The 13,594-nt window shown below is 41.1% G+C and overlaps 1 protein-coding gene across 4 annotated transcripts in view; it reads right to left on the reverse strand.

Annotated features, from left to right (window-relative positions):
* Positions 1–13,594, reverse strand: part of prex2 (phosphatidylinositol-3,4,5-trisphosphate-dependent Rac exchange factor 2) — a 407,250-nt gene that overhangs the window by 190,135 nt on the left and 203,521 nt on the right. For all 4 annotated transcript variants that reach the window (XM_072254160.1, XM_072254142.1, XM_072254151.1 and 1 more), the window contains 2 exons: positions 5,331–5,454; positions 335–519 (listed from right to left, as the gene is read on the reverse strand). In XM_072254160.1, coding sequence (XP_072110261.1) covers positions 335–519; positions 5,331–5,454 — 309 coding nt within the window. The remainder of the gene's footprint in view (positions 1–334; positions 520–5,330; positions 5,455–13,594) is intronic.

A 13,594-nucleotide genomic window follows, 5' to 3' on the forward strand; every position in this document is an offset into this window, starting at 1 on the left:
TGATGGCCACAGGCAGGAATGACTTCCTATGACGCTCTGTGTTGCATCAACAGATGGTAATGAGGGCCATACATAACATTAGAATACTGACATTGCAGACAATGACTGTTTAAATAGCCAATTTGTGGTTTGTGTCCAAAATAGAGCACTGTCCTTCTGAGACCCTGCCTATCAATGAATATTTTCTGCCAGGCTATTACAGGAACTCCATTAGAGCTAGCTTGCCTCTTTTGATGAGGTTTTCAAATTATTTGATGAGGAAAAATGCTGATAAGGCACTAAACTTCAGAAACACAAAATTCTACAAACTGATTGTTTGTTCTTTCAATCATACCTTTGCAGTCAAATTGAAGAATCCCTTAGGTTCACTCATTTTCTCCAAAACATGGCACTTTGTACCAGCAGTACTGTCATACTCATACACCACACCATAGTCCAAGTGAACATTATCTACTGTTAGGCTCACATGATCCTTCTTCCCATCAATTAAAGCCATTGTGTTAAATTTATCGAAAACCTCTGCAGGAAAGGAAATATAGTAACATACTTACATCCAAGATAAAACTAAATAAATATAACCTATACATGAAAGCAGTTCATATGGTGAACACCAAACAGAAGTACTTCTCTGTCAGTAAGAATTGCAGTCAAATCCATCATCAAAAAGAATAGCCAAACATGTCTAATTTAATCAGACGCACAATTTAGACACAATACTGATATTATAGATATGACAGAATTGAAACAATGTTTTACACCAGTTTATATTCTGGATTGTAATATTTTCACATTAAATGTATCTTAATAAGCCACTCACTTGCACTTAGCAGTTTTACCCTTTAATTTATGTACAAGTGACACTTCATGTGTTTTAGTTATGAAGTGTTTCTACCATTGAAGGTTTTCTTGAAAATACAATGGCCATAACATTTCCCATAGGATGCAAATAGCCTGGCAGCTTGGGAATGGCAGGAACACAAAAGACTTGCTGAATTTGACAGTGGGAACTTGTTATAGCTGTTTAGATCTGTTTCCTACTGGCAGCTGCCAAATTGAGCAATGTCATTTTACAGAGAAGCCTGTACTACAGAGAAATAAAAGTACATTGCAATATGGAGTTTAGGAAAAGATATCATGGGAAAAGTGATCCTAGAAGATGATAAATTCCAGAAAGAGAAAAAGTGGAAATATTATAAGACCATAGGACATAGCAGTAGAATTAACCGTTCAGCCCATTAAGTCTTCTCCACCATCCCATCATGGCTAATATATTATCACTCTTAACCACATTCCCCTGCCTCCTCTGTGACCTTTGGTGTCCTTACTAATCAAGAGATGTGTGATGACAAATTATGAGGTGACTTCTTGATATTATGGATGGTCGCTAGAGATTATCAATTGGGGAGTTCAAGGATGTGGCACATGGAGATTATAATAGTGGAGGTATGTAAAGAGGGGAGCTGTCTGGAAACTGGAGCTCATAGGAATGTTGGGAGATTGCCATGCTTGTTCATGATTCAGCACACATCATGTGCTGAACAAGCTCAAGAACAATGATCACATCATTCTCCGTGACTTCTGCCATCTCCAACAGGACCCTACCACCAAACACATCTCTATCTACCCAGCCCTCCCCCCCCCCACTCCTTGCTTTCTGCAGAGATCGATCCCTTGTCCATTTGTCCCTCCCCACTTTTCCCTGCAATCGGCAGAAATGCTACAGCTGCCCATTCACCTCCTCCCTCATCTCCAATCAGGGCCCCAAACAGTCCTCCAGGGGAGGCAACACTTCACCTGTGAATCTGTTGGTGGTGTTTGTTGTGTCCAGTGCTCCCAATATGACCCCCTGTACATTGGTGAGACCCAACATAGATTGGGGGACTGTTTTGTGGAGCACCTTAGCTCCATTTGCTAAAAGCCGTATTTCCTGGTGGCCAACCATTTCGATCCCTGCCCCCCATTCCTGACATGTTGGTCCCTTGGCCTCCTCTTCTGTCATGATGAGGCCACTTTCAGGATGGAGGAGCAACACTCCGTATTTTTTCTAGGTAGCCTTCAACTGATGGCATGAATATCGATTTTTCCAACTTCTGGTATTTTTTCTCTCCCCCTTCTCTCTTCTTCATTTCCCCACTCTAGCCTCTTACCTCTTCTCACCTGCTTATCACCTCACCCTTTCCTCCTTCCCTTTCTCCCATGATCCACTCTCCTCTCTCCAATCAGATCCCTTCCTCTTCAGACATTTTCCTTTTCCACTAATCACCTCCCATCATCCCCCCTCACGCACCCACCTAGTCTTTCTTCCCCTTCCCCAATCTTCTTATTCTGACATTTTCCCCCTCCCTTTCCAGGGTCTCTGCTGGAAACATTGATTGTTTATTCGTTTGCGTAGAAGCTCAGTCACTCCAGTATTGTGTGGGTGTTGCTCTGGATTTCCAGCATCCACAGGAACTCTTGTTCATGAACTAAAATTTTCCTGTTGGGTGAGGCAGATCCTCTTTCTCCTAGGAAGACTCCAATTGTACATTCCTTTCAAGGGCTCTACAAATTCATGTTCTCAGCATTATATATTTATTCTTATTTTGCTTTTATTTACTTGCACAGATTAGCTTCTTTTGTACATGGTCGTCTGCTGCTCTTTGTTAGTGTAGTTTTTCATTGATTCTATTGTATTTCTTGATCTACTGTGAGCGCCAGCAAGAAAATAAATCTCAGGATAGAATATGGTAACATTCACATACTCTGATAATAAATTTACTTTGAACTTTGAAGTTGGCTGGTTTTTTTGATTCTGGAACTTCTGCTGAATTCCATTAAATTCAAAGTCATGATAAAATCTGTGTGCTCACAGTCAGAGAAGGAGCCAATGATAGCAGGTGTTTTGTGGCAGAGGGATGGATCAAAGAATAATGACTTGGAGGGAAAAGATTGTGAAACACTGATTGCGGGAGAGATTGTGGAAGAGAAATCAAAGAAAAAAGAAAAAGATGAAAGAAATATCTAAAAATCATTGGGTGTCAATTTTGGGGTAAGATATTATGGGCAAAGGAATTTCTGAAAATAATCATTTATCTATGATATATAATAATATTTTAATACTTTTATTTATTAGTGGTAATAATCAGTTTTATTTGCTGTGTGTTATATATGAATCGTGGGTGCATCGTGGTCTAGAGGAACATTGTTTGATGACAATAAACTTGAACTTGACTTGACTAGGTGATCATTTAAATATTCCTGACCCTCATATAAAATGTTAATCCCCAAACCTGCCCTATTTCAACTGGAAGCAGATGCACTCATGTCAAAAGTTATGCAAAAATATAATTCTGATGCTTCACACATGCCCAACATGGTAGGCTCCAAATTACCCCAAAATCAATCATTCTCAATCTAATTACAATACCTAATTGTTTTCTTTTTTCTGCATTTAAAATGAGAACTATAAGATAAATGAATAAGAAGCAAGAATAAGCTATTCAGCCCCTTGAGTTTGCTTCACAATTCAACATGACCAGTTTCTGTCCCATTCACCTTAACTTCTCTGCTATCCAGAAATCCAGCAATCCATTGCAACGTGCAACTGAGGCACCACAGACCTCCAAACATACATCAGCATGTGACTGAAGAAATTCCTCCTCATTTCAATTCTAAGAGGCCTGCTCCCTATTTTGCAACTCCATAGCCATGGGAAATATCCTTCAAATATCAGAGCTTTGTATGTTGCCACTCATTCTTCTAAATTCTAGGAAACAGATGCTTGGACTCCTCAGTCACTTCTCGGGTAACAGTCCCACCATCTCCAAAACCAACCTGGTTGCATTACCTCTATAGTAAGTGCATCTTTCCTAAGGAAAGGAGACCAAGATTGTTGATAATAATCTAGATGAAGCTTTCTGTTTAATAGATCTAACTGGAATGATTCACCTTGTTCTAAAAAAAATCTAACATTAGTGTGCTTTAGGCAAAAGTACAAAAAAAAATTGGATTTAAGTAGACATGTTCACTGGAACCAAGGGAATAGTATTAGTCTTCAGCTATGAAAACATTCAAAAGCAGATAATTTTTATTCTCCTCCTAAAACACCCATGTATGGATCTGAAATATTTGAGTAAAATAACCTTCTTCCACTTACACTACAGCAATGAAAAATAATAGAAAGAGCAATTTTTAAATGCATCACATTTATATTTGCTACTAATTTAGTTAGAATGAGTATTTTGTGCTTGGAGTGGAAAGAGAGAAACTTACAAGCTTGTGATTCTGATATATAACAATCCAGACATTGTTAACATATCTTTTTTCTGCATATTTTTATCTATTTACAGATGCACCATAGAACAGGTCCTCCCAGCCCAGCAACCCACTGATTTAACACTAGCCTAATCACAGGATAGTTTACAATGACCAACTAACCTACTAACTCGTAAATCTTTGGAAACTGGAATACATGGAGGGAACACACGCAATTCACTGGGAGAACTTACAAAGTCCTTGCAGAATTGAACTCCAAACTCTGCAACACCCTGAGCTGTAATATTTCCGCGCTAGCTGCTAAGCTCCCGTGTGCCCTTGGGCTTTTCCTACTGACAAAGTATTTTTAATCTTGACACTGCTATTTGGCTATTTAACATATGTGTCATACAATTGTACTCTATCTGGAATAGATAAATGACTTGAAAGAAATATCGGAATATCGGAAGGCATTCCAATACATTTGCTGCAGTATAAACTCTACCATGGACTAAGATACAATCTTGATCAATTAATATATCCAATTCTGTGAACATTCATTCTGATGCATACACTGATTCCATTTGAATTTATTTGAATCAGTGAAATCCTGAAGACTTAATGTCAGACTTGCATTATTCAATTATACTTTTTAATGGTTTAATTGCAAAATTGCTCTTTCTGGGAAGAAAATCATTGAATTAGGGCAATGGAAACTTTAAACAGAGGGGGCTGAATTCATGAGTGGAAGGCGAACGATATGGGCTAAGGGAGCAGAGTTACAAGGTTGCTGTAAAATAAGTTTAATACACATTTCAACAAGAAGCAACATTTTTGAATTGTGTGTAAGTAATGTGTTGATCTCTGATAATCTCTAATCAACAATGAAAACTGCAGGTGCTAAAAACCTGAAATGAGAACAAGGCTGGAAATAGTCCATTCATCAAGCAGCATCTGTGAAGATAGAAATAGTTAATATTCTGATGAAAAGTCAAGAACCTGAAATATTATCTCTCTTTATTTATATGCAGCCTGGCCTGCTGAATATTTCTGGTATTTTCTGTTTATAATTTCATGAGCATGTCACTGAGACGTACCTTCATTAAATCTTTCTTGTACAACGGTGTCAGTTCCTCCTGAAGCTGGGCTTTTTACACAGAATTTTTGAAGCTCCTCCTGACCACTCTCAATATTATGATACACCCATTGAATGGAGTCTTGCTACATGGCCAAAACAGAAGATAAAATTAATTTCATCACCGCTATTTCACACAACATGACTCATCCACTGTTATTAAAAAGGTAGTATAATTTTATGATTTGCTACCTAGCTGATCTCTGCTAATTGCATTGGTGAAGCTGATGGAGAAAATACTTATGTATTTTTTTTATATAGGCATCCGTTAGTCTCTTGAGACCATGGATTTGCATTTTGGAAGGTTTCCAGGGCTTAGGCCTGGGCAAGGTTGTATGGAAGACCAGCAGTTGCCCATGCTGCAAGTCTCCCCTCTCCGCGCCACTGATGTTGTCCAAGGGAAGGGCATTAGGACCCATACAGTTTGGCACTGGTGTTGTCGCAGAGCAATGTGTGGTTAAGTGCCTTGCTCGAGGACACACACGCTGCCTCAGTCAAGGCTCGAACTAGCGACCTTCAAATCACTAGACGAATGCCTTAACCACTTGGCCACACGCCAACACACTTACGTATAAGTTAATGCATGCAATCACTGGTTATTGCATATAATGACTAGGATCATGCACAATGGCATCTTGCTACCCAGTAAGCTTTGAACAAATTTGGCACAAGGCACCATTTAGCCCCTTTTCAATGATTTTTTTTAGGTGCTGCATAATTTTTACATGAACCTCTTGGTTTATTCCAATCTAAAAGCAATTTATAAAAACAAAGCTGTGATTTAGAGCACTACAGCACAAAAACGGGCCCTTTGGCCCATTTAGTCCATGCTGAACTTTTGTTCTGCAGACTCCCATCAACCCGCACCTGGACCACAGCCCTCTATAGATGTCCTGTCCATGTACTTATCCAAACTCTTAAATGTTGCAGTCAAACCTGCATCCACCTCTTCCAATGGCAGCTTGTTCCATAGTCACATCACCCTCCGAGTGAAGGACTGTCTTTGGTTCTTTTAAATATTTAACCTTTATGAAATCAATTGTATTTGTTGAAAAGGAAGACCATAAGGCATTGGAGCAGAAATAGGCCATTCAGTCCATTAAGACTGCTCCATCATTCTATCATGGTTCAAATATTAACCCTCTCTACCCCATTCCCCTCACTTCTCCCCATCATTTTTGCAATGCTGACTAATGAAGAATCTATCAACCTCTGCTTTAAATATACTCAATGACTTGGCCTCCATAGCCATCGATGGCAATGAATTCCACAGATTCACCACCCTTTGGCTAAAGACAGTCCTTCTCATCTCTGTTCTAAATACATCCCTCTGTAGTGTGGTGTGTCCTTCTGTACTAAACTCACCCACTTAGGAAACATCCTCTCCACATCCACTCTATCTAAGTCTTCCAGTATTCAATATGGTTCAACGAGAAAACACCTCATTCTTCTAAACTACAGTGAGTACAGGCTCAGAGCCATCAAACACTCCACATATGTTAACCTTTTCATTCCTAGAATCTTTTTCATGAACTTCCTCTGGACTTCTCCGATGCCCACACATTTTTTTTTTTAAAGGGGCCCAAAACTGCTCGCTATACTCCAAGTACGGTCTGCCCAAAGCCTCAAAGGCCTCAGTATAACATGCTTGCTTTTACATTCTATTCCTGAATGGAACATTGCACTTTCCTTCCTTACCACTGACTCTGACTACAAGTTAACATTCAGGGTATCCTGCACGAGGGCTTACAAGTCCCTTTTCAAATCTAATTTTTGAATTTTCATCCGTTTTAGAAAATAGTCCATGTCTTTATTCCTTCTGCCAAAGCACATGACGGTACACTTCCCTACATTATATTCCATTTGCCACTTCTTTGCCCATTCTCCCACTCAAGGTCCTTCTGCAGACTCCCTGCTTTCTCAATATTACCTGCTCCTCTACTATCTTTGCACCATCTGCAAACTTTGCCACAAAACCATCAATTCATTATCCAATTTGTTGACATATAATGTGAAAATAAGTGGCCACAATACTGAAACCTGGGGAACACCACTAGTCACCACCAACCAACCAGAAAACGTCTCCTATATTCCGAATTTGCCTCCTATCAGTCAGCCAATTTTCTATCCATGTAATATCTTTCCGGTAGTACCATGGGCTCTTATCTTGTTAAGCAGCCTCAAGTGTGGCACCCTGACAAAGGCCTTCTGAAAATCCAAATAAAGAACATCTGGGCTCCATCACCTCTGCTTTCTGAACCTCAACGCAGTTGAAAGGGTGATTAGTTTCAAGATCCTCAGTATACACATCACCAAAGATCTCACCTGGACTCTGTGGTAAAAAAAAGAACAACAGCACCTCAGGTGACTGAAGAAGTTCAGCATGAGTCCCCAAATCCTCAAGACTTTCTACAGGGGCACCACTAAGAGCATCCTGACTGGCTGTATCACCTCCTGGTACGGGTACTGCACCAACCTTGATCGTTGGCACTGCAGAGAGTGGTACGGACAGCCCAGCACATCTGTGGATGTGAACTTTCCTCTATTGAGGACATTTACAGCAGCAGGTGCAGAAAGAAGGCTTAGAAGATCATCAGGGACACCAGTCACCCCAACTATCAACTGTTTCAGCTGCTTCCATCTGGCAAATGGTACTGCAGCATTAAATCTAGGGCCAACGGGCTATAGAACAGTTTCTTTTTACAAGCCATTAGACTCCCCTTTGTCTATTCTGCCTGTGATTTACTCAAAGAATTCCAATTCCAGATTTTTCAGGCAAGGTTTCCCCCGAGAAAACCATGCTGACTTTAGAATACTTTATTATCACCTCCAAGTACCCCAAAATCTCATCCTTAATAATGGACTCCAACATCTTCCCAACTATTGAAGTCAGGTTAACTGGTCTATAATTATATTTATCTACTTCCCTCTCTTCTTAGAGAGTGAAGTGAAATTCGTAATCTTCCAGTCCTCAGGAACCATTCTAGAATCTAATGATTCTTGAAAGATCCCATCCACAATTTCTTCAGCCACCTCTTTGAACCCTGAGATTTAGTCCATCTGGTCCAGATGACTAATCTGCCTTCAGACCTTTCAGCTTCTCAAGAACCATCTCCTTAGTAATAGCAACTGCATTATTTCTACACCCAGACAATTTTGAATTTCTGCCACTGTTTTCCACAGTGAAAACTGATGCAAAATATTTATTACATTCATCCATCATTTATTCATTCCCATAGCTAACTCTCCACCGTCATTCACTCTCATCTCTTTTTACTCTTCATTTTCTGAGAAAAGATGAAATATGAAGGTAAGCTAGCCAATAAAATTTAAAAAATACCGGAAGTTTTTCAGTACCTATAAAAAGAGAGGTGAGAGTGCATGTTGGTACTTCAAGGTGCATGATAAAGTAGACCAAAATGAGCATAGGGAAATGAGCTTAAGGGGAAACTTTGCCTGACAAATCTGTTGATGTTCTTTGAGGAAATAACAAGCAGGATGGACGGTCAGTGGATATTGTTTACTTGGATTTTCAGAAGGCCACACAAAAGGCAATTTAACAAGACCCTATATTATTACAGGAAAGATATTAGCATGGAGAAAAGATTTGCTTATTGGCAGAAGGCAAAATTGGAATAAAGGGGGCCTATTCTGGGTGGCTAGTGGTGATCAGTGATGTTCCGCAGGGGTCGGTATTAGGACTGCTTCTTTTCACATTATATGCCAATGATTTGGATGACAGAATTAATGGTTTTGTGGCCAGGTTTGCAGTTGATACAAAGATAGATAGTGGGGTAAGTACTGTTAAGGAAGCAGGAAGTCTGCAAATAGATTTACACAGATTGGGAGAATGGGCAAAGGAATATCGTGTAGGGAAAGTGTAGGATGTGATGCTGAGATTATATAAGGAATTAGTCTGACCACACTTGGAGTATTGAGAGCAGTCTTGGGCTCCTTATCTAAAAAGAGATATGCTGGCATTGGAGACCGTGCAGAAGAGATTCAGAAGAGTGATTCCAGGATTGAAAGGGTTAACATATGAAGAGTGTTTAATGGCCCTGAGCATGTGCTCGCTGGAATTTAGAAGAATGAGGAGAGGTCTCATTGAAATCTATTGCATATTAAAGCCCTAAATAGAGTTGATAAGGAGAGAATGTTACCTATATTTGGTGAATTTAGGACCAGAGGGCACAGCCTCAAAATATAGGGACATCCACTTAGATCAGAGATAAGAAGGAATTTCTTTAACCAGTGGGTGGTGAATCTGTGGAATTAATTGTCATGGACAGCTATGGAAGCCAAGACATACGTATACTTAAAGCAGAGGTTGATAAGTTTGTAGTTAGTCAGGGTGTCAAAGGTCACGAGGAGAAGGCAGGAGAATGGGGTTGATAGGGATATTAAATCAGCCATGATGGAATGGTAGAGCAGACGTGATGGTCCGAATAGCCTAATTCTGCTCCTATGTCTTATGGTCTTATGGTTGTGATTTATATCCCACATCCCAAACTGTATATAACTTCCAGTAGGGTCTTTTTACCCTTGTCATCTCTTAACTCTACCAATAAAGATTCTACATCTTGCAATCCTATGTCATGTCTTCCTAAGGATTTTATTTCATACTTTTACCAACAGAGCCACCCCAGCCCATGTACCTACCTGCCTGTCCTTTTGATACAACGTGTGTATCCTTGGATGCTGAGCTCCCAATTATGATCCTCTTTCAGCCACTATTTAGTGAAACCCACAATGTCATACCCGCCAATCTCTAACTGCTACAAGATCATCTACCTTATTCTCTATACTGCCTGCATTCCGATATCACTCTATCAGTCCTGTTTTCATCACCCTTTTCAATTTTGCCTCCATCTTACACTTCAACTTAAACCCCCGAGTGCAATTTTTCCCTATCATCTGCCTGTCCTTCCTCACTGTCTCAATACACAATGCATCGACTTGTAAACCAACTGCCCCTTCCTCAGCCCTCTCATTCTGGTTCCCTGCCTCCTGCTAAATTAGTTTAAAACCCTGTTCAAAAGCTTTAGCAAACCTGCCTGCAAGGATATTGGTCCTCCTGAGGTTCAAGTGTAACCTGTCCTTTTTGTACAGATTATACCTGTCCCAAAGAGATCCCAATGATCCAGAAATCTGAAGTCCTTCCCCACTGCTCCATTTCCTCAGCCACTCATTCATCTGTACTACCACCCTGTTCCTACCCTGACTAGCATGTGGCACTGGGAACAATCCAGAGATTAATACTTCGGAGGTCCTGCTTTTCAGCCTCTTGCATAACTCCTTATACTCACAGCGCAGGACATCTTCCCCCTTTCTACCCATGTCATTGGTACCAATTTGCACTATGACATCTGGCTGCTCACCCTCCCTCTTAAGAATCTACTGCATCCCTCTGAGACGTCATTGACCACAGTATCTGGGAGGCAACACACCATCCTGGTGTTTATTTCACAGTCACAGAATCTCCTGTCTGCCCACTAACTATCACTACTTCTCTGTCTGACTTTACCCTTCCTTGCTGAGCCTCAGAGCCAGCCTCTGTGCCATGGACCTGCCTGCTGCTGCTGTACCCTGATGGTCATCCCTCTCAAAGGGGCATACTTGGTGCTGAGGGGAACAGCCACAGGGAACGCTACACTGGCAGCTTACTCCCCTTAGTTCTCCTGATGGTCCCCCATCTCTGATCGGAAGCTTGCACTCTGGCTGTGATCACCTCAGTAAAAGTCTCCTCTGTGAAGTTTTCAGCCTCTCGGATGGTCCTCAGAGGATCAAGCTCCAGTTCCAGTTCCGTGAGCTTGTCAGTCAGGACCTGAAGTTGGGTGCACCTCCCGCAGATGTCGTCATCAGGGAGACCGCTAAGTACCCTGCAATGCCACATCTTACAGGAGGAGGACTGCGCTACCTTAACCACCATCCTGCCTACGCTTATTATAGCTCCAACTTCTCAAGTTTAAGTTCTAGCCTGTGCAGGTCCTCACCTAAGCCTGTTGAGGAAAGTGAAGAGGTGATAGGCAAGAGCTGTAAGGAGGTAGTTACCCCAAGGCTACTAGAGACAGATAAATGAGTGACTATCAGGGGAGGGAAGTGAAAACATCAGACAGTGGAAGACTTTCAAAGTGATTTTTCATGGTGCACAACAGAAGTATATTCCAGTTAAAAGTAAGGACAGTAAGGGTGGGGAGAGCCAGCCTTGGATAACTAAGGAAGTAAAAGAAGGCATCAAACTAAAAGCTGGTGCACACAAAGTTGCCAAGAGTAGTGGGAAACTGGAAGATTGGGAAAACTTTAAAAAGCAACAAAGAACCACTAAGTGAGCAATAAAGGAAGGGAAAATAGATTATGAAAAAAAACTAGCACAAAATATAAAAATGGATAGTAAAAGTTTTTATAATTATACAAAGCGGAAAAGGGTGGCTAAAATGAATGTAGATCCTTTGGAGAATGAGAAGAGAGAATTGAGATTGGGTAATGAGGAAGTGGCCGAGGCTTTGAATGACTATTTTGTGTCAGTCTTCACAGTAGAGGACACATCTAACATGCCAAAGAGAGATGTTATGGATGCGACGGGAGGTGAGGACCTCGATACAATAGCTATCACTAAAGAGGTAATGCTGAGCAAACCTGTGGGCCTAAAGATAGGTAAGTCCCCTGGTCCTGATGTAATGCATCCCAGGGTACTGATAGAAATGGCAGAAGTTATAGTAGAGGCTTTGGTGATGATTTACCAAAATTCTCTGGAGTCTGGTCAGGTCCCGGTGGAATGGAAGACGGCAAATGTCACACCGCTGTTCAAAAAGGGATGTAGGCCAAAGGCAGGTAACTATAGGCCAGTTAGTTTAACACCCATAGTTGGGAAAATGCTTGAAGCTGTTATTAAAGAAATAGTGGAGCTTCTGGAAAGAAACGCCTCCATCAGGCAGTGCAGCATAATTCATCAAACCTCCTGGAGTTCTTTGAGGATATAACAAGTACAATGGATAAAGGGGAACAGATGGAAGTTATTTACTTGAATTTCCAGAAGGTATTTGATAAGGTGCCACATAAAAGACTTATCCATAAGATGAGGAGGCATAGAGTTGGGGGTGACATATTAGCATGGATAGAGGATTGCTTAACTAATAGAAAGCAGTGAGTTGGGATACATGGGTGTTACCTGGTTGGCAATCAGTGGTGAGCGGTGTGCCACAGGGGTTGGTGCTGGGCCCACAACTGTTCACGATATGCATTAGCGATCTGGAAGAGGGAACCAAGTGTAGTGTATCTAAGTTTGCTGATGATACCAAATTAAGTGGGAAAGCAAATTGTGCAGAAGATACAGAGAGTCGGCAGAGAGATATAGATAGGTTAAGTGAGTGGGTAAGGGTCTGGCAGATGGAATACCATGTTGGTAAATGCAAGGTCATCCACTTTGGAAGAAAAAATGGAAGAGCAGATTATTATTTAAATGGTAAAAAATTGCAGCATGCTTCTGTGCAGAGGAACTGGGGAGTGCTTGTGCATGAATCACAAAAGATTGGTTTACAGGTGCAACAGGCTATCACGAAAGCAAATGGATGTTGGCCTTCATTGCTAGAGGGATTGAGTTTAAGAGCAGGAAGATTATGCTGCAACTGTACAGGGTACTGGTGAGGCCGCACCCAGGGTACTGCGTGCAGTTCTGGGGTTAGAACATGGGGTTATACTATGAGGAGAGATTGAGTCACCTGGGACTGTACTCATTGGAATTCAGAAGAAAGAGAGGAGATCTTATAGAAACAAATAAAATTATGAAAGGGATAGATAAGATAGAGGCAGGAAAGTTGTTTTCACTGGTAGGTGAGACTCGAACTAGCGGACATAGTCTCAAGATTCAGGATGGAGATGGGGAGGAAATGCTTTTCCCAGAGAGTGGTGTATCTGTGAAATTCTCTGCCCAATGAAGCAGTGGAGGCTACTTCAGTAAATATATTTAAGACAAGGTTGGACAGATTTTTGCTTAGTAGGGGAACTAAGGGTTATGGGGAAAAGGCAGATAGGTGGAGATGAGTCCATGGCCAGATCAGCCATGATCTTATTGAATGGTGAAGCAGGCTCAATGGGCCAGATGGCCTACTCCTGCTCCTATTTCTTATATCCCTATGCTCTTATGTATGTTCTTATGTTCACTCCTGTGGCCATTCCCCTCAACAATAAGTACTTAAATGCACGTAGTATTCGGAATACGCTGGACGA

This window comes from Mobula birostris, chromosome 1 (genome assembly GCF_030028105.1).
Source record: "Mobula birostris isolate sMobBir1 chromosome 1, sMobBir1.hap1, whole genome shotgun sequence".
Classification (NCBI taxonomy): Eukaryota; Metazoa; Chordata; class Chondrichthyes; order Myliobatiformes; family Myliobatidae; genus Mobula; species Mobula birostris.